At 54.8% G+C, this 21,776-nt stretch overlaps 1 protein-coding gene across 1 annotated transcript; it reads left to right on the top strand.

The window, feature by feature from the left end:
• Window positions 1–4,111: 4,111 nt before the first annotated feature.
• On the top strand, window positions 4,112–20,282 carry PES1 (pescadillo ribosomal biogenesis factor 1). The gene is made up of 15 exons (XM_012934293.2): window positions 4,112–4,188; window positions 7,753–7,832; window positions 8,350–8,503; window positions 9,959–10,068; window positions 14,106–14,277; window positions 14,376–14,465; window positions 16,121–16,237; window positions 16,313–16,381; window positions 16,501–16,590; window positions 16,674–16,804; window positions 16,962–17,087; window positions 17,207–17,391; window positions 17,673–17,851; window positions 17,981–18,142; window positions 19,858–20,282. The coding sequence occupies exons 1-15, from the start codon at window positions 4,165–4,167 to the stop codon at window positions 19,939–19,941; spliced, it is 1,773 nt and encodes a 590-aa protein (XP_012789747.2). The 5' UTR covers window positions 4,112–4,164; the 3' UTR covers window positions 19,942–20,282.
• The last annotated feature ends 1,494 nt before the right edge of the window (window positions 20,283–21,776 follow it).

Genomic DNA, 21,776 nt, shown 5'->3' with positions numbered 1-21,776 from the left:
AGTGCCTGAGAACAGACAACTGGTTAAAGAAACTCTGGTACATCTACACAATGGAATACTATGCTGCTGTTAGGAATGATGAAATTTGTTTATAAGTCGATGGTCATGGAGACTATCATGCTAACTGAAATGAATCAGAAAGAGAGGGACAGACATAGAATGCATTTGTGGTATATAAAATAACATAATATGAGACTAACACCCAAGGACAGTACACTCAAGGGCCAGGAATATTGCTCCACAGTTGCTTCATGAGCTGGGGGAGAAGGCAGCTGGGATAGAGGAATCGCTAAGTCAATGATGGTTGGCGGAATCGTTTGGAATGGGAGACATGTGCTGAAAGTAGATAGAGGACCAAACGTTATAGGCTCTTTGTATCTGTATTGCAAACCATAATGCCCAAAAGTTGAAAGAGAGTATGGGGGAAGTTGTCTGCCACAGAGGCTGGGGAGGTTAGGGATGGTGAGGGGGATACTCGGGACGTTGGTGGTAGAAAATGTGCACTGGTGGAGGGATGGCTGTTCAATCATTATATGACTGAAACTCAAACATGAACACTTTGTAACTGCATCTCACAGTGATTCAACTTAAAAAAGGGAAAAAATTGGACATTTTTATCATGTGTCTGATGATAAAGGAAAATCTTTTTTTTCTGTTGAATATGATATTAACTACTGGTTCATTTTTTTTTCTTTTTGGGTCACACCTGGCGTTGCACAGGGGTTACTCCTGACTCATGCACTCAGGAATTACTCCTGGTGGTGCTCGGGGGACCATATGAGATGCTGGGAATCGAACCTGGATCAGCCACGTGCAAGGCAAACGCCCTACTCACTGTGCTATCACTCCAGCCCCTACTGGTTCATTTTATATGGGCTTTACTCTGTTGAATTATGCTAATGCTCCTATCCCCATTTTGTTGAGTTTTTTTTTAAATCATAAACTTGTTGAATTTCACAAAAGCTATCATAGCACTATTAATATAATCATATAATTTTTATCTTACTTTTTGTATGTGTGGCATTTAATATTATCTGATTTGCACATAATGAGCCTTTCTTTCATTCCTGGAATAAATCCTATTTGGAGATAAAAAACTTTTTTAGACTTTGCCCGTACAGAGATCTGGCCTGTGCCCTTGATTTCTGGTAGATAATCTGAGAGTTATTATGAGCTGGGAGACAGTTTCAGATAATTGATAGGAGTGTCTAATCCTGAGCACCCCTTATGGTACCCTGAGCTCTGCCAAAAGTGATCCCTGAGGACAGAGCTAGGAGTAAGCCCTAAGCACTGCTGGGTGTGGTCTCCAAATCATGTGAGCAATACGTCAAAGATATTGTCACCTACTGATGGCAGGAAAGTGGCAGTGTCCTGAGTCTGCAGACACAGTGACTGGGGCTCTGAATTTGGTGCTTTCCTAGACTCTGCCACCTATGAATCTTACCTCAGTTGATTTAAATCAGTATCCTTACCCTGGAACCACAATTATAGGACTTTTAATTACGTTCTCTTTTCCTGGGGGGAGAGCATATCCCAAATCCTCAAGGGTTACTCATGATTCTGTGCTCAAGAATTACTCCCAGCAGTGCTCAGGGGACCATATGGGATACTGGTGATCAAACCTGGGTCGGCCTCATGGAAGGTAAGTGCCCTGCCCACTGTACTATATCTCCATCCCCATATTAAGTTTCCTTTTTGTTGTTGTTGTTTTGGGGCCACACCCAGCAGTGCTCAGGGTAACTCCTATCCCTACACTCAGGAATTACTCCTGGTGGGAGTAATTCAGGGGACCATATGGGTTGCTGGGGGTTGAACCCGGGTCAGCTGTGTGCAAGGCAAGTGCCTCACCCCTTACTTCAACCCCCAACCAAGTTAAGTTTTCTAAGTCCTACTAAATAATCTAACACGAGGATGACCCTGGAACTAGCAATGACGGAAATGAAGGTAGTCTCAGGGACTACATCCTTTCTTCATGGTTGCTTAACTTTTCCACTGTCTAATTTTTAAAAAGAAAGTTTATTGGACACGGAGCAAGGCAGGAAAAAACTCCATCATGCCTGGTTCCTGCTTCATGTCTTGTTTTACTTAAACCTTTTTGTTTTTCTTAAAACCCTGCTTCTCTCCCCTGGCCATCTGTGAGGGAAGGACAACTGGGCTGAAAACTCGGCCTTGGCAAATAGTTTCATACTCGCTAGCCGCTACCTATAGAAGCCACCTAGGGGTTGGAGCAATGGCACAGCGGGTAGGGCTTTTGCCTTGCATGCGGCCAACCCGGGTTCGATTCCCAGCATCCCATATGGTCCCCTGAGCACCGCCAGGGGTGATTCCTGAGTGCATAGCCAGGAGTAACCCCTGTGCAGCGCCAGGTATGACCCAAAAAGCAAAAAAACCAAAAAAACCCAACAAAACAAAACAACAACAACAACAAAAAGAAGCCACCTAGATGCAAGCAGGACAAGCAACTGCCAAAATGGTCCGAAGCATGTCACAGTGACCCATCTGTAACTGTCTTGTTTGTACTGTTTGATATGAGTAATAAAATGCAATTTCACTTATGTTTTTGTTTGAATTTATATGTGAGGGCTATGATGTAAACAATAACTATAAAACTATCAGCTTTTCCCTTGCTCAGGGTCTTGATTTGCCCTGCATGCCTGATAGCTCGACCCCAGCTAGCTGGCTTAATAATCTCTGCTTGTGTATTGCATTACTGGCTGAACTCTTTGTGTGGATTTAGAGAGGGGGGGAAATTATGGATACCAGACCCTTATATCGTCAGCCAAGGAAATGTGAAGATTGAATCAGTTTTATTAAGCAATTTGTGAATTGGGAAGCAGCCTATCTGAAAAACAGAAGGATATTCTGAGGAACTGGAAAACATAGAAAAATTTGAGAAAGTGAGGGAACAAGATTACTTGAAAAGAAAACTTTGGGGTGGGCCTGTCCCTTCTCCTCCCCCTTTCCCTCCCTTTGGCAGCCAAGAGTAATCCTTGAGCACAGAGTCAGGAGTAAGCTCTGAGCACTGTTGAGTTTGTCAAAAAAAAAAAAAAAGGAAAGAAAAAGAAAACAGGAGCCAGAGAGTTATTACAGCAGGTAGGGTCCTTGCCTCGCATGTGGTCCACCATGCACCCCTGGCACCCCATATATTCCCTGAGCCCTTCTAAGAGTAAGCTCTGAGCACAGCTCTCTGTGGCTCCAAATTAAACAAACAGAAAAATGAAAAGAAAAGAAAAAGGGAGGGCCTGGAGCAATAGCACAGCAGGTAGGGTCGTTTGCCTTGCACGTGGCCGACTCTGGTTCGATTTTCAGCACCCCAGATGGTCCCCCGAGTGATTCCTGAGTGCAGAGTCAGGAGTAATTCCTGAGCATCGTTGGGTGTACCAATGCCGTCTGTTACTCCAGTGGATAATCTGACTCTGAGAATCAAGAAGTGTTTATCCTGGCCCAATAGCCATAGTTTTGCAGTATGACCCCATGAAATCACATATCTGGGGCTAGAGGGTAGTACAGGGGTTAAGGTGCTTGCCTTGCACGCAGCCAACTCCAGTTTGTTCCCTAGATATACGGTCCCTGAGTACCGCCAGGAGGAACCTCTGAATACAAAGTCAGGAGTAGCCCCTGAGCACCTCCGGATGTGGCCTAAAACCAAACAAGCAAACAAACAAAAATCATCTATTAGTAGGAAACATCTCAGATTCTTCGCAAAGCCTGAGAAAATTCAGCGAGCAACCGTTACCATGACAACGCAGCCGGCGCGTGGGCTGCGCGAGTAGTGCCACTCTGCATCCCAGAAGGCACTGCGCTACCTCTGCTTCCGCCCTTCTCCCTCCCAGCATGCAGTGGAACGCAGAGCGACGAGTTTTCGTCCTTAGGGCGGTCATACAGATGCCTGCGCGCTGCGTTCGTTTAAAATTTTAAACTGTCTATAGAAATCTCATATGCGGGAGATAAATCTAAAGAGAGTTCGTGTGAACCCGTTTCCTAAAGTATTTAGTGAGAACTCTGGAGAGGAATTTATATGTTTTCTGGAATTTATTCAGGCATCTTGCTGGGCAGCTCTCAGCAGCAAGCGGCTTGGGGACCTCGGGGTCCTAATCAGGCACGTGCGAGAGGAAGTGGCGCTGTGGGTCCGGGCGGTCCTCCTGGATCCTTCAACGTGGAGCCATGGGGGGCTTGGAGAAAAAGAAGGCAAGTGCGGGAGACCCTGGGGCGGGAGTGGGGGAGATCCTCGAGAGGTGGGGGACGGGGGTGGTAGTACCTTTGACCCCCGCTTGCGTACGGAAACGCTGGGGCCCTGAGACGGGAGACAGGTCTGAGGGTTTCCGACAGCGTTCTCTGGTGAAAGCCGCGGGGCCGGTGTTTCTACAGTATGTTCATGAAACAGTTGCGGTTGCCCAGCAAATGTTCACCCCACAAAGCAGGCCCAGTCTAGGGGAACTATTTCCTGAGCGTGTAAAGGCTTTATTTATTTATTTTTTTTCTTAAATCACCGTTGTATCTGGGTGATTTCTTAAACGGGTTTCCTGTTGGGCCGAGCCCAGTGCCTCTCCGGGGATGGGGAGGCAGTCGGCCAGGGCACCGTGCCTTCTTGAATTCACCTGCTGGTGGGGAGTATGGGCAATGACGCAAACAACCAAACAGAAACAGTTCCGGACTGTTCTGTGTTTGGTGAAGGAGAAAGTAAGTAAGGGAGACTATACAGGGATGTCAGTTTTAATATTATCTTGGGAAGTCTCAGAGTTAGAAGATTTTAACCGCTACTTGGAAGATCAGAGGGTCTCGGATGGGTTCTGGAACAGGAAGATGTGTAAGGTCACGCATGGCAGGAAAAACCAAGCCAGGGGAAAGAGTGCTGTGTGCAGGGAGGCGGAAGGACAAGAAGATGGCTAGGGTACAGTAAGCCAAGGAGAGAATATCAGCCTGTGTAGTTGGGTTTGGACAGTGTCCATATTATGCTAAGTCTGTTAACCACGGTGAGGATTTTATTCAAGGAGGACCACACAGAGTTACCGCTATTTGGAGTCACCGTGGTGGCATGAAAAGATTGGGGAGGGGGGAGGCAGGAGGAAGATATAGTTACCTCAGATGTTTTCTTCAACATGAAAGTACTGCCAAAAAAAAACCAAAAACAACTTTTTTTTTTTTAACCCAACATACTATGAGCAGCAGGTAGCAATTGGAATAAAAGTTGAGGTAGAAATATCTTCCCTGGCTGCATAGATGTAGAGTGGTAAGCAAATTACGGCGATATTTGAAAGTTAATTATAATTTAATTACAATCGTTTACATGCATGAGCTCACATGTCAACAGTTTTGACGTACCTTATTTTTGTTTTTGTCTTCTGATGCTGTATATTGAGCTTAGGGTCTCCTCATAGATGTAAGATAGATGCTCTACCATTGAGCTACATCCTTTGCCGTATTTGGACATTTTGAATGATATGACTGTTGGATGTGAAAGGGCTGCCCTGTGCTTTATAGGATATTATGCAGCATTGCTGACTTTCTTCCTTACCCACATAGGCTCATCTTAGTGTTTAAACTAGTAAACACGGTGACAAGTATGTGCGACTTGAAAAATTAAACCCTTTAGTGAAGATGAAATCCTGATGCATCCTGAAACTCATTTTTGTACTCCTAGGAATTGGCTTGGTTTGAGATTCCTAGTAGATGTTACTAAGAAAATGCCTGAAGGAAAGAAAAGAGGATGTTCTTTTCAGAGGATTATTTGTAAACATGGGGAGTGGATAAGGGGTTGGTAGGACAGGGAAATAACTCAAAGAACTAAAGTGCATGTCTTTCATGCACTCTAGCATGCACCTGAGGACTGGGAAGGACCCCCAGGGAAGCAAAGCACAAAGAAACAAGAACCAAAATTCCGTATCTCACAGGAAGCTACCGGTCCATCTTTTCAAGTTGGACACGACCTCTTGCTCCCTAGGCAGAGCAGTGGAAAGGACGTGCCTGGTTAATGGGGCTGGTTAGGTCCAGCCCTGTGCCGCCATTGTCATCATGAATGTGATGATGTGATGAATGTGTGAAGCAGCTGTGTAGCTGCACACCTGTAGCTGGTTGCACAAGATAGTTCACTCCCTGGGGCCTCAGAGAACAGGAACAGGCCTCTGAATGATGGGAACATAGAGTAGAACTTGTTTATGTCTGTTAAATGATCCCGTCAGAAAGGGAGAGGCTTCCACATGCATTCTCAATTGGATGGTGGTTTCCCACAAGTGAGCATAAAAGGATGGGGTTTGTATGTGTGTGGGAGCAAAAAAGTGTGTGTGTGGGGGGGCGGGTAACAATTTCTAAACACGCAAGACCAAAAACTAATTTAGAGGCAACTGCGTAACAAATCCTCCTGTTTCTGGCAGCTGCATGGTCATGTTGTGTTTCCTGGGCTTTTAGCAGTTAGACAGGAAAGAGCTGCAGGGAAGCCCTGGCCTGCAAAGCCTTGGTTTTCACCCTTTTCTATTCACTCAGCTGTCAAAGATCACTGTACATCAACAGAGCTGCTGTCTCTCTGTGATGGGAACATTTCTTCGGCCTGTGTGGAGTGATTAAGGGTGGGAAGAACATGTTTTAAAAGCTCCTGGTGGGACTGGAGAGATAGCACAGCGGGTAGGGCGTTTGCCTTGCACGCAGCTGACCCGGGTTCGAATCCCAGCATCCCATATGGTCCCTGAGCACCGCCAGGAGTAATTTCTGAGTGTAGAACCAGGAGTAACCCCTGTGCATTGCTGGGTGTGACCCAAAAAGAAAAAAAAAAAAAAAGCTCCTGGTGATGGTGAAGTGGTTATAATGAAAAGAAAAAAAAATTGAGATTAGTGGATCATGCACTCAGGCTTTGAACTCAAAGGTTGGATGCCCAGTCCCAGTTGTTCAAAAGCTAGGAGGGGGCAAAAGGACTGGCCTTGCACATGCTGACCCAGTGTTGATGCTCTGAGCTCCCTGGTTCCTTCCAGGAGTGACCCCTGAGCGCATCCAGGAGTAAGCCCTGAGTATTGCCAGGAGTGACTCAAAAATAAAGGAAAATAATAAAGAGCTGCTAGGCCTGAACAGGTCATTTTTCTGAGCCTGTCCTTTCAGCGTGAGGAGGGAGTGTTTCGCTATTCTTTGTTTTTGTCCAGAGGCCACACTCTGCAGTGTTGGCAGCTGCTCCCGGCTCTGTGCTCAGGGAATCAGGCAGTGCAGGGGATTTGAACCTGGGTCTCCTGCATACAAAGCATGTGCTCAGCCCTTTGAGCCATCTATATGCAAAATGGGTTTGTTGTATAGCATCCACCTCATAGATTGTGGGGACTTGAATGAAGCACGTGTGGTGTCACTGATCCGAGCAGCCAGTACTTAGGGGCAATGTACGGGGTGCAGCAGCCTCACAGTCCCCAGCATTGCACATGCGATCTTCTGTTTGTTTTTGGGTGACAGCCATTGGTGCTCGGGCCTTACTCCAATGGTCAGGAGTCACTCTTGGCAGTGCTCTTCACTTCCACGGGGACCATATGCAGTGCTGAGGATCAAACCGGGCATGGCCTTGTGCAAGATGAATGTGTCAACGCCTGTATTCGGCGGTTTTCGTGCAGACAGTTGGCAGGCGAGCTCCCTGAGATAGTGCCCCTGCCCGCTCTACCCCCAGCTCTCCCCACTCGCCTTAGGAAAGCCTCTTGGCCACTGACTGGAGGGGCCACTTCCTCTGGCCCCAGGCCTGCCCGGAGTTTGACGCCAAGGCTAATGAGCGTTTTTCCCCTTCTCCAGTATGAACGTGGCTCCGCCACCAACTATATCACCCGAAACAAAGCCCGGAAGAAGCTGCAGCTGAGCCTGGCTGACTTCAGGTGAGGTGGGAAGGTGTGGGTTGGGCTGGGGAGGTGTTGCCGTGTCCGGGGCTGGGGGGAGCTGTGCTTGCGTTGCACAGTCCCTGGGGAAGAGGAGGAGGACACAGTCAGGGCACTGCGTTCTCCCGGGGCCCACTGGCACAGCTCTGTGCTCTCTCCGGGCATTGCCTGCAGCGAGGTTTCTCAGCTCCCAGAACAGTGCTCTCTGCCGGCCTGAGGGCCATGCCCCCTGTCGCCCTTTGCCCTACCCTACAGTTCCCACCCTGTGTGGGATGCCCTCCCTGCTCCCTGGTGTGCCGTGAAAATGTTTCCTTTGCTCGTCCGGCCCTTTCCTGACCCATATGCCCCAGTTAGCATCCCGATGACCTTCTTCCCAGTGCTTGGGAGCCAGTGACTGTCAACGCCCCCCTCCCCCCAAGACCCCCTTCCTCCTGCTCTGGGCACGTGCTCTGGTTGTCTTGGTGGGGCGAGGCCAGCCCTTGGGTGACTGGTGGCAGGGCTGCCTTTTGTCTTACAGGCGGCTGTGCATCCTGAAAGGCATCTACCCCCACGAACCCAAGCACAAGAAGAAGGTGAACAAGGGCTCCACTGCAGCCCGCACCTTTTACCTCATCAAGGACATTCGCTTTCTCCTCCATGAACCTATTGTCAACAAGTTCCGTGAGTACAAGGTGAGACCTAGCCTTCAGGAGACCCGTGAACTCTGACCGCGGGTAGGTAGGTGCTTAGGTCTCCCTGAGCAAGCCTGTTCAGGGGTGAGGTGGTTCTGCCAAGGAATGCCACCAGGATGAACTGAAAATCCCAGTGAGGAATGCCGTACCCACCCTTCCTTTCCCCTGCTGCCTTCAGAAACGGTTGACAGGGACGGCCTGGAAGGTAGAAAAGATATTATTTCCAGAGCGCTCTGGCCCAAAGAACAAGCTCCTATTTAGTTTCTTTCTGGAAGTGGTGCCAGGAACCCAAGCTTTTCATTCAGAGAGAGAGGGAGAGACACACCATTAAATGCTCAGGTACCACAGGGAAAGGAGAACCACTTTTATTTTTTCAGTTTGTTTTCCTTTTTTTAATTGACAGTTGGTTCACTGTGAATTTCAAAGTTACAAAGTGATTCATGATTGAGTTTCAGTCATATAATGTTCCAATACAACCCCTTCACCAGTGTCCGCAGTTTCCCTCCCACCCCCCAGCCTGCCTCTGACAGGCACTTTATGCCTCCTTTCAGCACTCTGTCTCCTCCACAGTGACCACTTCCTTCCACCAGTGTTGTATGTTCTCGTCCCTGGTCCCCTCATCCCTTGGCAAGCTTCCTGCTATAAACCCAGAGACTCACTCTCTACCACTTGCAAATAAATGAAAATCAAAAAATTGTTGCCTGGGCTGGGAGGGGCTAGGGTGCCACCTGGCGGCCACAGTGACTGGCAGGTGCAGGCCTCCCTCTTGCCCTGCTGGCAATTAAAACGGTGATCACTGTTGGCTGGAGCCATAGCACCGCCAGTAGGGCGCTGGGCTTATGTGCAGCCAGCCTGGACTTGATCCCTAGCACCCCATTTGGTCTCCCGAGCACTGAAAGGAGGGACTCCAGAGTGCAGAGCCAGGAGTAAACCCTGAGCATCACCAGGTGTGACCCAGAAACAAAGAAAAACAAAACTGTTAGCAGTGGGCCTGTGAGGGTAAGGGCTTCTCGGCACTGCCACTTATGACCCCAGGGGACAGCTGAGGCCAAGCCTGGCCAGAAGCACTCGGTGGGAAGAAGCGGGCTCGCCTGGAGGGCCTCCTGGGCCGACAGTTGACTTCGGCTGCATTTTCCTGGGTGGCCCGGCCCTACACATCCCAGACTCCTGGCCTCGGATTGGGCGTGAAGACCACCCTCCGCGCTGCCCAGTTCTCGTCTCCCCTTGGCCTCTCTCTGTTGGCAAATGGCAGAGAAGAGCAGTTTGCCTGTGTGTGGTAGCACAGTGTGGCCTTCGTCCTCCGTCCCGAACCCAGAGCTGTGGCACGCGCAGCTCCGTGGCGGGCCACGGTGCAGAGCCTGAGCTGAGGGCAGGACCCCGCCAGGGCCCTCCTGTCGAGCCCCCCCCCCCCCCGTAGATGGGGGTGGGCAAACAGCAGCATCTGCTCTCTCACAGGTCTTTGTGCGCAAACTGCGGAAGGCCTATGGGAAGAGCGAGTGGAACACCGTGGAGCGCCTGAAGGACAACAAGCCCAACTACAAGCTTGACCACATTGTCAAGGAACGGTGGGTTGGACTCTGGGCCCAGCACCCGGGTGGCGTGGGCGTGGAGACAGGACCCTGCCCCAGTGAATTGTCAAGGAGTTTGGGAGGATGCAGATCAGCACGTCAGATACCCACGCAGATCAGATACCCACGATGAGTTGTGAACAAAGATCATAAAGCGGGCCGGAGCAATAGTACAGCGAGGAGGGTATTTGCCTTGTGCCCCCTGAGCACTGCCAGGAGCCATTCTTGAGTGCAGAGCCAGGAGTAACCCCTGTGCATCACCAACAAAAAGAAAAGGAAAAAAATTAAAAAAAGAATGTTAGACCACTGACCTGAGGGCTGCCGCCTGCTAGAAGGAACTGGGGCCCAGGGTTAGTTGCAGACAGGTCTGAGGGCTTCTCTGAGGGAGGGTGTTGGAGACATCCAGGGAGTGCATCGTTTTTGTTTGTTGGTATTTTCTTTTGGGGGGGAGGGTGGGGTGAAAGGGGGCTCTCCTGAGCAGTCCCAGGAGGCCCAGGGGTCCCTGCTGGAAAGCTCTGGCGATACTGAAGGTAGCCAGTGTGGTGGTTCGGTATGAAGCGTTGCTGCTGGTGCTCTGCGGTGCCAGTGATTCCTCAGGCGTCCCTGGCAGTGCTGTGCTCGGGGGACCACGTGGTGCCAGAGAAAACCCAGTCAGCTGCATGCAAGGCAAGCGCCTTTACTCCCATACTCTTCTCTGCTCCCCAGGGAGTACATCATAAACGCAGACAGGTACAAGGGGTGGTTCAGAGGGCGGGTTCTGGAGGGTGGCCATGGCGTGCGTGATCTTTGCCCTGCTCTCAGCAATGGCCCCACTCTGCTAAGTCAGTGCTGCTTCACCTGAGGGGATTGTTGCCTACCCACCCCGACTTCCCCAGGGGTCATGTGGCCTGGTCTGAAGACACTTCAAGTTCTCGAGCCTCGGCTATGGGGGTCTGAGGTGTTTGATGAGTCAAGGCCAGGGATGCTGCCAACCAGCCCAGGCTGGGGGTCCACGAGCTGGTCAGAGACTTAATGGCTGAGAGTTGCTCTTGTCCTGTCCTTGATGCACAGCTGGCGCTGTGTGGAACATGGGGAAGACACGAGGGGGAAGCAAGGTTTGGGGCACTGTGGTTGGCCCATTTCCTGTCACCCTCAGCTCTGTAGCTGTGGGTTGAGAAAATGTGGGTGTCTCAGCAATGGTGGTACTGAATACAGAGCCCAGCCTTAGGTGTGTGTCGGGTGGTGGGGGAGTCTGCAAGGTGGGGAGTGAGGGAACTGGGGTGCAGGGGCCGCTTTCAGAGGCTCTCCTAGTTGTGCAAGAAGTTCCCACAGACTATTCTTCCCTGGGGTGTGGGTTAGAAGATGGGGTGCAGCTGATCCCCGGCTGGGAGCACTGCCTCGGGGGCTGGAAAGACCTGGGTCGCTCTGATACCTGGGTTCCAAGAGGCCACTTCCCCCACCACTGTTCGTGCTGGTTCCTGCCACATTCAAACCCCCATGTCCCCCTGAGTGCCCACAGCTTCTCTCCATCACTGTCCCAAGGACCCTTCCCCTAGGTGAGCTCAGTTCTGATGCCTTTGGCCATTGTTTTTTCTTTATTACATTTCTTTTTTGTTGTTTTTTGTTTGGGGGCCACACCCAGCAGTGTTCAGGACTTATCTTCAGGGATCACTCCTATTGGGGCTCAGGGGACCACATGGGGTGCCCGGGATTGAACCTGGGCCAACTGCGTACAAGGCAATTACCCTGCTCATATCTCTTCGGCCTGGTCCCATGAGTTCTTATTCCTTTTTTCTTTTTAAACACAGCCTTGACCAGTTTCCCCTGTCCCCATCACCCATTGTTGCAGAGGCTTTTCTTGCTCCACTCCACGCTCATGCGCTCCTTTGTTGATTAGCTGACCGTACGCCTGAGAAGCTGTCTGGCTCTGCACTATCAGTTCTGTTCCATCGCTCTTGGGTGGGGGTAGGGAGGCAATGCTCAGGAGTTTCTCCTGGCTCTGCACTCAGAAATTACTCCTGGCTATGCTCAGGGGACAATATGGGATGCCGGGGATCGAACCTGGGTTGGCCACTTGGAAGGCAACGCCTCCCCACTGTTCTATCGTTCCAGTCCCTCCATGTAAATTTCAACAGTGTTTTGTATCTGTACCTAATGTTATACATATTTTTATAGGTGATGCATAGACTCTGGGTACTGCTTTGGCAAGGAGATGGTCATTCTGACAATATTAATCTTTCTGATCTGTGATCAGGGGGTGTTTCCGTTTCCTTAGTAATGATTTGAAGTTTTCTTTGTATAGACCTTCTTCCAATTATTTGGGGTTTTTTTTGTTGTTGTTGTTTCTTTGAGGTTTTTGTGCCACACTGGGTGGTGCTGTAGGCTTACTCCTGGCTGTGCACTCAGGAATCATTCCTGGCAGCCTGGGGGACCACATGGGGTGTCAGGGATAGAACCTGGTTTGGCTGCACTCAGGACAAGCACCTTACCTGGTGTGTGGTGTGTGGCCTCTCCAGTAAGTACTTGATTTTGGAGGCATAATTGCGAATCTAGTTTTGTTTAAATTGCTCTCTTCTACTTCATCGTTTACATATGGAAATGCTGTGGATTGGATTTCTGTGTGTTGATTTCTTTTTTATAAGTCTACCATTTTTCTGTTTTTTTTGCTTTTGTTTTGGGAGATGCACACGTGCTGCTCGGGATCACTCTCAGTGGTGCTGGGGGCCGTGTGTGTGGCCTGGGATGGAGCGAGGGTCGGCTGCCTGCAAGCACCTTAGTCACTGTCCTCTTTCCCGCTCCCTGCCACTTGACTGGTTCAATGTATTGTTTCAAGGACTGTTTTTTGTTGCATCTTTAGGGTTTTCTAAATACAGTATCGTGTCATCATCTGCCAGTGGTTTGACTTTTTAAATCAGGCCATCCTTACTGTCTCTTTCTTGCCTGATTGCTGTGACGAGGACTTTCAGTGCTATATTGAGCAGTGGTGAGAGTGGCCAGCGTCGCCCGGCCTGATCTCTGAGGAAAAGCTTTCCGTTTTTCACCATTGAGAATGATGTTGGGGGAGGCTGGCGGGGAATGGCTTGAATATGCTGAGCAAAGTGCCTTCTGTCCCAGCTTTGGAGCTGCAGAACCTTTCAGTAAAGGGGCGCTTCTGAGAAGACAGTGCTGGTGCCACAGGCTCAGGGTGGGAGGGAAACCCTGTCTGCCCTTCCCCAGGCACTCCCGGGGAGCTGCAGGAACCCCATTTTCTTTTCTTTAGTGGGGCTTGGGGGCTGTAGCCCTTTGTGCCGCCCCTGGGCCCAGGAGCCCGTTGTGTTGGCTGCCGTGCAGCATGCTGGCAGCGCCTCGCTGGCCCAGCTCCGCACTTTCAAAGCTCCAGTCTTGCTCACCGAGGCCGTTTCTCCGAGGACGCCATGGGGCTCGGGCACCAGACATACTCAGGCAGAGCTGGGGCTGGACTTCTGTGTCACTGTGTATCCAGCGTCTTCTTGGTGACCTCCGCCTCCGCCCCTCCTTGGCGATCCTCCCCTCCTGGGTGCTTGCACGTTCACCCCGGGATTCCTGGGAGTACTTCCTGCCTGTGCTCTTCCTGGCCCCGATTCCTGGTTCCAACATTTGGCCGCCTATAGACTAGACAGACATAGGTGACGGTGGACACAGGACTTTGCCCTCTCTGGTGGCCAGTGTCTGGGCTGGTGGCCCTCCCCACAGCCCTTGATGGCCTCACCTTTCCCACCTGCCCTCTCGAGTCTCTAGGGAGCTTTCCTTGGAAGCTAGTTTTTGCCTTCAGAACTGCCCGATAGCCACCGACTCCTGCTTCTTTTGACCTTACCATGTGGCCGTGGGTAGAGGTCAGGCCTCTGGTGAGCTGTGGGTGTCTCAGGGACCGGCACCCCACCCTTGGATCTCTGCACTCAAAGCTGAGCAGTCATGTCCTGTCCAGCGGCTCCTTCCTGGGCTCTGCCTGGCTCCGGGAACCGGGCTTTGGGGCGGGGGTCCTCACAGGGTAGGCCAAGGTCGGGGGGCCTGAGTGTATTTTCCTGCTGGCCACGCAGGTACCCCACGTTCATCGATGCCCTGAGGGACCTGGACGACGCCCTGTCCATGTGCTTCCTCTTTTCCACCTTCCCTCGGACCGGCAAGTGCCACGTGCAGACCATTCAGCTGTGCCGCCGGCTGGCCGTGGAGTTCCTGCACTATGTGATCGCCGCCCGGGCCCTGCGCAAGGTCAGCCGGGGCCCCCAACCGCCCCCGTGCCCGCCCACCCTCCTGGCCACCCTGTGGTCCTCACCAGGCTTCTCCCTGCCCTCTCCCTATTCCCCCAGGTCTTCCTGTCCATCAAGGGCATTTACTACCAGGCCGAGGTGCTGGGGCAGCCCATTGTGTGGATCACACCCTATGCCTTCTCCCATGACGTGAGTGCACCTCACATTCCCTCCCTGGCTCCTGGACAGAGAGAGATACGGGCATTGGGTGAAGGCGGGGCTCAGGGTGGGGGTGGCTGGGGAGGGGGGCTGCCGTGGAGTCCAGTGTGCTGGATTCCAGGGATGGGGGGTAAGGAATGTGCTAGACCATTGCATAGAGCAGGGCTGCGAGCTCCTGAGGCATGACAGGGTGACTTGGGCATGGCCATCAGGCCCCTGCGAAGCCTTGCCATGAGGGAAGGAAGAGAGTTGTTCGGGGTGTGACATTTGCCCCCTTTGGGGTTGGTGGTGGACCCGTGAGCGCCTTGCTGGCCGAGTAGAGGCTGTGCCCACCTCCTGCTTCCCTCGCCTCCAGCACTCCCCCAGGACTGGGAGCTGATTGAGTTGGGAGAGAGTGAGAAGCCTGTGGCGCTCCCTCTTCCTTACCTCTTGTTCAGTGGGAACATTCGCCAGGGTGGGGAGGAGAAGCTGTTCCCTCCCTTGGGTTCTGACCCCCACGCCCAGGGTGCACCAGGCCCCGAGAGGCATCGCCTCACTGCCTGCCCGGCTCCAAGTGGGCACTGGCGCCTTGGGTAAAGAGCAAATACTCCAGCTTGGCAAGAGTGGGGTGATGGGGGTGTCTCGGTCCCTGCCCCCCACCCCAGTGACGCCAGGCTGGCAGAGGGGGCCGGAACATGCTCTCACCACAGGGCTTGGTGGCAGCTGCAGCCTGGGCAGGCGGGTGAAGGGCAGGCCCGGCCCTCGGCAGGCCCAGCCCTCGGCAGGCCCGGCCCTCGGCAGGCCCAGCCCTGCACCGGGGCACGCTGTGTGCCAGGGCCTGCGCCCTTCGGCGCCGCATCCCTCCTCCTGCCCGCCTGCCTTCTTGGCCCGCTCACCCGCCTTCCTGCCTGCCCTCCCGCTCCTTCCTTCTCTCTGATGTCCTGCCCCCGTGCTGCTCACACTGGGCTTTGTCCTCGCAGCCAGCGGCTGGTGAATAGGGCTCCCCACAGCTGGCCGGGGGATGGGAGGGGGCCACCCCTTCCTCCTTCCTGCTGGCCAGCTCGCTGCCCGCCCTTCCTCGGCAGGACGGTGGCTGTGGCTGTGGCTGCTGGGCTGTGGCGCTCGGGGCGACCGAGCAGCTGCTGGGGCCCCTCCTGCTCTTCAGGTGGGCCTGTCACCAGGGTCTCAGGCCAGGCCGGGCCCCTCAGTGCAGTCTGTCCCAGGGCTCTTCCAAGGGCTGTGGGTGCTGGGTGCTGGCTCCCCGCAGCCTCTGCCCCGCTACATGGGCCCTGCAGGCCAGCCCTGAGGAACCCACTCAAGGGAGCCATGGGGTAGGGGAGGGAGCAGGTTCGGGCACTGACCAGAGCACACAGGCAACAGCTTCTTAAGCACAGGGCTGAAACGTGCCAGTGAGGGGGCTGGGAATGGCGCAACAAGGACTTCCCCTTCCCTCCATCCAGCTTTCCCTTTAGGCCTTGGGGTCTGACTCTGGGCCCCAGGATTCCCAGCTGCCCTGGGACTCCCCCCCACACTCGATGCAGCCCAGCCTGCCCCTGTGTGGGCCCCCCCCACCCCTTGTAGACCGCTTCTCTCGCTAAAGAGCACCCAAGACTTGGCCCCCGCCCCTGGCCCCACCCAGCCGACACACCCGACTCCTGTGCCCCTAGCACCCGACCGACGTGGACTACAGGGTCATGGCCACCTTCACCGAGTTCTACACCACCCTGCTGGGCTTCGTCAACTTCCGCCTCTACCAGTCCCTCAACCTGCGCTACCCGCCCAAGGTAGGCCCCCCGCGCCCGGTGCCTCAGGTGGGGCCACCCCAGGGCTTCTCTGTCTGACTGTCCCCCTGCTCCTAGATCGAGGGGCTCGCAGAGGTGAAGGGCAGTGAGGAGAGTTACGCGCTGGACTCGGAGAGTGCCCTGGAGGTGAGGCTTCTGGGTAGGACTCGGCACCCCAGCCCACTGACTTCCACCCCTGCCAGCGCGCCCACCCACCCCCACAGACACACACGAGGCCACCAAGTAGCCACCTCTTCTCTTGGCAGAAACTGGCCGCCCTTAGCTCCAGCCTGGCCCGAGTGGTGCTGCCCACGGAGGAGGAGGAGGCCCAAGTGGATGAGTTTCCGGCCGAGGGGGTGAGCAGGGCGTGGGCTCTGCCCCGGGGGTCTGGGAGGGGGGTGGGACACTGGTGGTGCGAGGCTGACCCCTCTCGCGGCAGGACGAGGCGGCACAGGACGAGGAGCACAGAAAGGAGCTGGAGGCCCAGGAGAAGCACAAGAAGCTCTTCGAGGGCCTGAAGTTCTTCCTGAACCGGGAGGTGCCCCGGGAGGCTCTGGCGTTCATCATCAGGTGGGGGGCGCTGGGGTCGGGATTGGGGTGGGTGGGAGGGTGCAGGCATTGGGGCTGCTCGGCTGGCCTGGCGCCCGTCAGATGGGGGGATCCTGGGGTGAGGAGGGCACAGGAGGGACCCAGGCAGGCAGGTCATGGGCTTCTTTCACCCTTGCAGGAGCTTTGGGGGTGATGTGTCCTGGGATAAGTCTCTCTGCATTGGGGCCACCTACGACGTCACAGACTCCTGCATCACGCACCAGATTGTGGACCGGCCAGGGCAGCAGACCCCTGTCATCGGCAGGTAGGGCCCAGGGCGTCCTCCACTTAACTAAGGGTGCTGGGGACAGAGGTTGGGCTCGAGGCCTCAGGGGCCCCAGGCTGACTGGCTGCTGACCGTTGTCTGCCGCCACCCGGCCCCAGGTCCTACGTGCAGCCCCAGTGGGTGTTCGACTCTGTGAACGCCCGGCTCCTCCTCCCTGTGGCCGACTACTTTCCTGGTGTCCAGCTGCCCCCTCACCTCTCGCCCTTCGTGTCGGAGAAGGAAGGCGATTATGTGCCCCCTGAGAAGCTCAAATTGCTGGCCCTGCAGCGGGGCGAGTATCCCGGTGAGTGGGTGGGGGCGGGGCTGGCTCCTGGCCCCTTGGGACTGAGTCCTGGGGAGCAGGACCTTGGTTCCCCAAGCAGTGCGGAGGAGCAGGCCAGAGCCGTGTCAAGTTTCCAAGGCTGACAGGAGGCGGCAGCGCTGTGGGGGTGCTGGGTGTGGAGGCCCAGAATCTCCTCTGAAGGCGGCTGGGGTTGTGCCATGGGCCTGTCCCTGTGGGCAGTGCCTGCATGGGGTGGGCCAGGCTGCCTGGGCACATGGCTACCAGTTGCCGTCAACTTGCAGCCGGCAATTTGGGTGAATCTGAAGAGGAGGATGAGGAGGAAGATAGTGAAGGCGATGGGGACGAAGGAGGAGATGACGAAGACGACGAGGAGGAAGAAGCGGAAGAGGCTGAGGCTGGTTCGGAAAAGGAGGACGAGGCCCGACTGTCAGCCCTGGAGGAGCAGAGGATGGAGGGGAAGGTATCGGGGCAGGGGGGTGGGGGAATCTGAGAAGGGAGCAGCCTGGAAGCTGCTCTCCGGGCCACCTTGGTGCAACCCAGCCCAGGAGGACAGGCACGAGGGCAGGGGATGTCTGCCCTGTGTCCCCAGAAGCCCAGGGTGATGCCGGGCACCGTCAAGCTGGAGGACAAACAGCGGCTGGCCGAGGAGGAGGAGAATGAGGCCAAGCGCCTGGCGATCATGATGATGAAGAAGCGGGAGAAGTACCTCTACAACAAGATCATGTTTGGCAAGAGGCGGAAAATCCGGGAGGTAAGTCCCCATTGCCTCAGGCTCCAGGGGGCTGACAAGCGTGCTGGGGTGCTCCCCTCACCAGGCACTCTGGGGAGGACAGTCGGCTCACACCCAGGCTTTCCCGGCCTGTCCGAGTTGCTGGAGTCGGACAAGGCAGACAGACTCGGGGTGGACTCTGACCAGGGCCCCGTTCATGCATCCAGCCGACAAAGGGTGCAGGCGCTTGGGTTAAGTTCCTCTTTCTTGGGTCTCCTCATTTTCAAAACAGCATATGTTTGTTTTATTTACTGCAACTACATTTTTTTATTTTTTGGCTTGTAGGAGGCCATACCTGGCGATGCTCAGGGCTTCCTGACTCTGCACTCAGGAATCACTCCTGGTAGTGCTCAGGGGACTATATGGGATGCCAAGGGTTGAACACAGGTCGGCTGCATGCAAGGCCAGATTGCTTCTTTTTTAAAAACTCCAGAGCTTTGCAGTAGACATGGCCCATAGCCCCTTCCTGGCAGGCGAGTGAGGGTGAGGGTCCTGTGGTAACAACTCTCCAGGTTTCTGTTATTGTTTGTTTTTATTGGGGGGTAGATGGTGCCCCCTGGACCAACTGGACTGGTGGTTCATTTGCAAGGGCCTGAGAATGCGGGGCTGGTACCAGAGATTATCAGGGCCTCTGGGCTGCACCTGGCAATACATACCCAGGGATCATGTGGTGCCAGGAACCAAACTGGGTCAGGCGCATACCAGCATGTGCCCTATCCACTGTGTATCTTCGGGCCCGCAGGTTGCTTTCGTGCCTGTAATAATAGACTGGCTGGGACCTCGGGCACTGCCAACCTTGTTTGCAGTAGCTGTCATGTTTAATTACATTGATCTTGTATAATTACAGCTGTAGTTAAATTAGTTACAGCTTTCCCTGGCCTGAGCCCTGTTGAGATGAGTGGGTAACAATCCATTAAATGGCGTGGAAACATTCCACGTATGCCTCAGAAAACACCTGTGAGGGGCCCAGTGAGACAGTGCAGGGGGAGAGCCTGCTGTGCGTGCATGAGGGCTTGAACCCCCTCCCGGCCAGGTGGGCCCAGTATCGCCAGGATGGTTCTGGGACCCCCGGGCACACCTTGAGAGGTCCCCAAAGCAAAATAAGTAATGGAAAACACCTTTGAGCATACCACTCTCCTCACAAAATACCTCTGCAGGGCAATCTGTAGGCACAGATGCACCCACAGTGGGGCCAGAGTAATAGTACAGCAGATAGGGTGTTTGCCTTGCACATGGCCAACCCAGTTCTATCCGTGGCACTGTCAGGTCCCCGAGAGTGCCAGTGATCCCTGAGCACTGCCAGTGTGGCCAAAAAATGGGGCCAGGGAGGTAGGGGGAGAAAGAGTCAAAAAGACATGTTTGTTGTCTTTGTCTCCTGAACCCTCACCCCCATGGTTGTGTGCCTCTGGGCTCTTCCAGCTCTGCCTTTTTTTTTTTCTTTTTGGGTCACACCCGGCGTTGTGCAGGGGTTACTCCTGGCTCTGCACTCTGGAATTTCTCTTGGCAGTGCTTGGGGGACCATATAGGATACTGGGAATCGAACCCGGGTCAGCAGTGTGCAAGGCAAATGCCCTACCCGCTGTGCTATCACTCCAGCCCCCAGAAGCTCTGCTTTCAAGAGATGACTTTCAAGAGATAGGGAAAGAGGGGTCCCTACCCCATCACAGTTTGACTCACGTACCTCATCCTCCTGACAGGCCAACAAACTGGCAGAAAAGCGGAAAGCCCACGATGAGGCCGTGAGGTCTGCTAAGAAGGCCAAGAAGGCCAAGCCGGTGTGAGCATCTCCACGGCCGCTCACCGCAGCAGGACTCGGCACAGGCAGACCAGACGCCCCAGGCTTGGTGACAGACCAGAGACTTCTCTCTCCACCCTCCTGCTCCCTGCCGGCCCTCACACTCGGCCTCCCTTGGATGGAGCTCCTGGCTGGTGGCTGGTCAGGGCAGTGACCTCTGGGCCTGCCTCGCTCTGCTCCCCGAGTGACATGGGGTGTGGGGTCCCAGGCAGCCCCTCACCTGCAGCTCCATTCACCCCGTCATCCACACACGCACGGCTGGATCCTGACTGTCGGGTGCTGTGATGGGGCGAGGGAAATAGGGTTATTAAACAGCTGGAATTTTGCAGCCAACTGGGTTCTGTTTGTGAGTCTGTTTTTAAGGTGACCAGACGACCTCCCTGGCGTTAACCCAAAAGGCCTGGGCGTTACTGCCCAGAGCTCTCAGGGTGCCTGAAGGCAGGTACAGACTCTAGGCTTGGCTCTGAAGTCGTCTGCCAGTGGTTCACACTAGAGCCTGTGACCCTGCTTGTCTGGAAGTCCTGGGCACGGTGCATTAGGGGACCCCACTAAACTACCTGGTCTCAATAAATATTCACGATTGTTGTCAGCCCGGAAAATGCAAACCTAGCCTCCGGGCTCTGCAGGGCCCAGGATAGGGCACGTAGAGAGGACCCCTTGTGTGACAGTGCCCCCCACCCCCACCCCCCCGGTGGGTGCTGCCAGTGCCTGCTTTACAGCCTTCCAGGGTCAGGCAGGGAGTCTGGGACAGCTCTTCAGTGTGGGCACAAGCCAGGCCCCAGCAGGGAAGGGCCGACCAACGGGGAGCCGGGTTCTGATTTGGGGCTAGCCTGTTCACCTGTGACCTTGGCCCTCTGCCCCTTACCGTATTCAGGCTCCATAGGAACTGAGTTGGGCATGCAGTTCCGTGCTCTGGGAGCTGGGTTGTGGGTGCAGTTCTGTGCTCTTTGGGGGATGAGCTGGCAGGTGTTAGTTGCCAGCTCTGTGGGAGCTGGGGGCGGAGGGGGGAGAGGCGAGCTGGGGGGGGGGGTGGAGGGGGAAGAGGCAAGTCGTACCTATGCAGGGGAGAAGCACAGCGCAGATGGGGCAAACACACCCAGCACCACTGTCTCCTGCCTGCTCTGAGGGAGGAGGCAGGTCCCACACTCAGGCTCAGCCTGCAGCTCTTGCGGGTGACTGGGAGCTAGTGACCCTGGGGTCAGTGAGGGCGGGGACCAGGCCTATCCCATCTGGAAAAATCCCTGGCTGCGCCTTGAGGTGGAATTTTTCCCCATTCCACAGTCGCCCGGTGGTGGCGGGGGCACCCGACTTGACACAGGCCACTGGGTGACAGCTGGTTTTGTGCTGCCCACAGCTGGGGCTGGGCATTCCTGGCTCTGGGAGGACATTCGTCCCATCCTTGGACCTGCCCTCCGGGGTGACGAGGCAAGGCCGGGACTGGGAAATGAGGCTCTTGAGTGGAGGCGTGTCTGCCTCCCGCCGGCTCAGCACCCAGCCCCGATGGGCGCGGGGGAGCCGCGAGCTCCCCTGAGCTCCCCAAGTGTCTGGCCCTGCTCGGAAACGTTGCCTCGCTGAGCTCGCCTCGGGGATGCTCATCACGAACGCGCGCCCGAAATGTGCCCGGGACGCGCTCCCTTCTCCGGGATCCTCCAGGCTGCAGGACCCCCGACCAGCTGAGCCGCTCCATGCGGCCGCCTCCTTTCCCCCAGAGCCGCCTGCCCCGCCACCATGCCACCCAGCTGCCCGGGCACCCGCGAGTCTCCGGGGCCTGGATGCTGGTCCGAGTCTCAGGGTCCGGCGGCCGGACAATGGCCCCGTTGG

The sequence above is a fragment of the Sorex araneus genome, chromosome 9 (assembly GCF_027595985.1).
Source record: "Sorex araneus isolate mSorAra2 chromosome 9, mSorAra2.pri, whole genome shotgun sequence".
NCBI lineage: Eukaryota > Metazoa > Chordata > Mammalia > Eulipotyphla > Soricidae > Sorex > Sorex araneus.
The sequence above is the reverse complement of the archived record's forward strand: the minus strand, read 5'-3'. Positions and strand labels throughout refer to the sequence as shown.

Excerpts from the sequence above, each read along its gene's own strand:
- PES1 (XM_012934293.2), top strand. The coding sequence starts at position 4,165 with ATGGGGGGCTTGGAGAAAAAGAAG. Across the intron at positions 4,189-7,752 it reads GGGGCTTGGAGAAAAAGAAG|TATGAACGTGGCTCCGCCAC; the intron begins GCAAGTGCGGGA and ends CCCCTTCTCCAG. Across the intron at positions 17,392-17,672 it reads GCAGCGGGGCGAGTATCCCG|CCGGCAATTTGGGTGAATCT; the intron begins GTGAGTGGGTGG and ends GTCAACTTGCAG.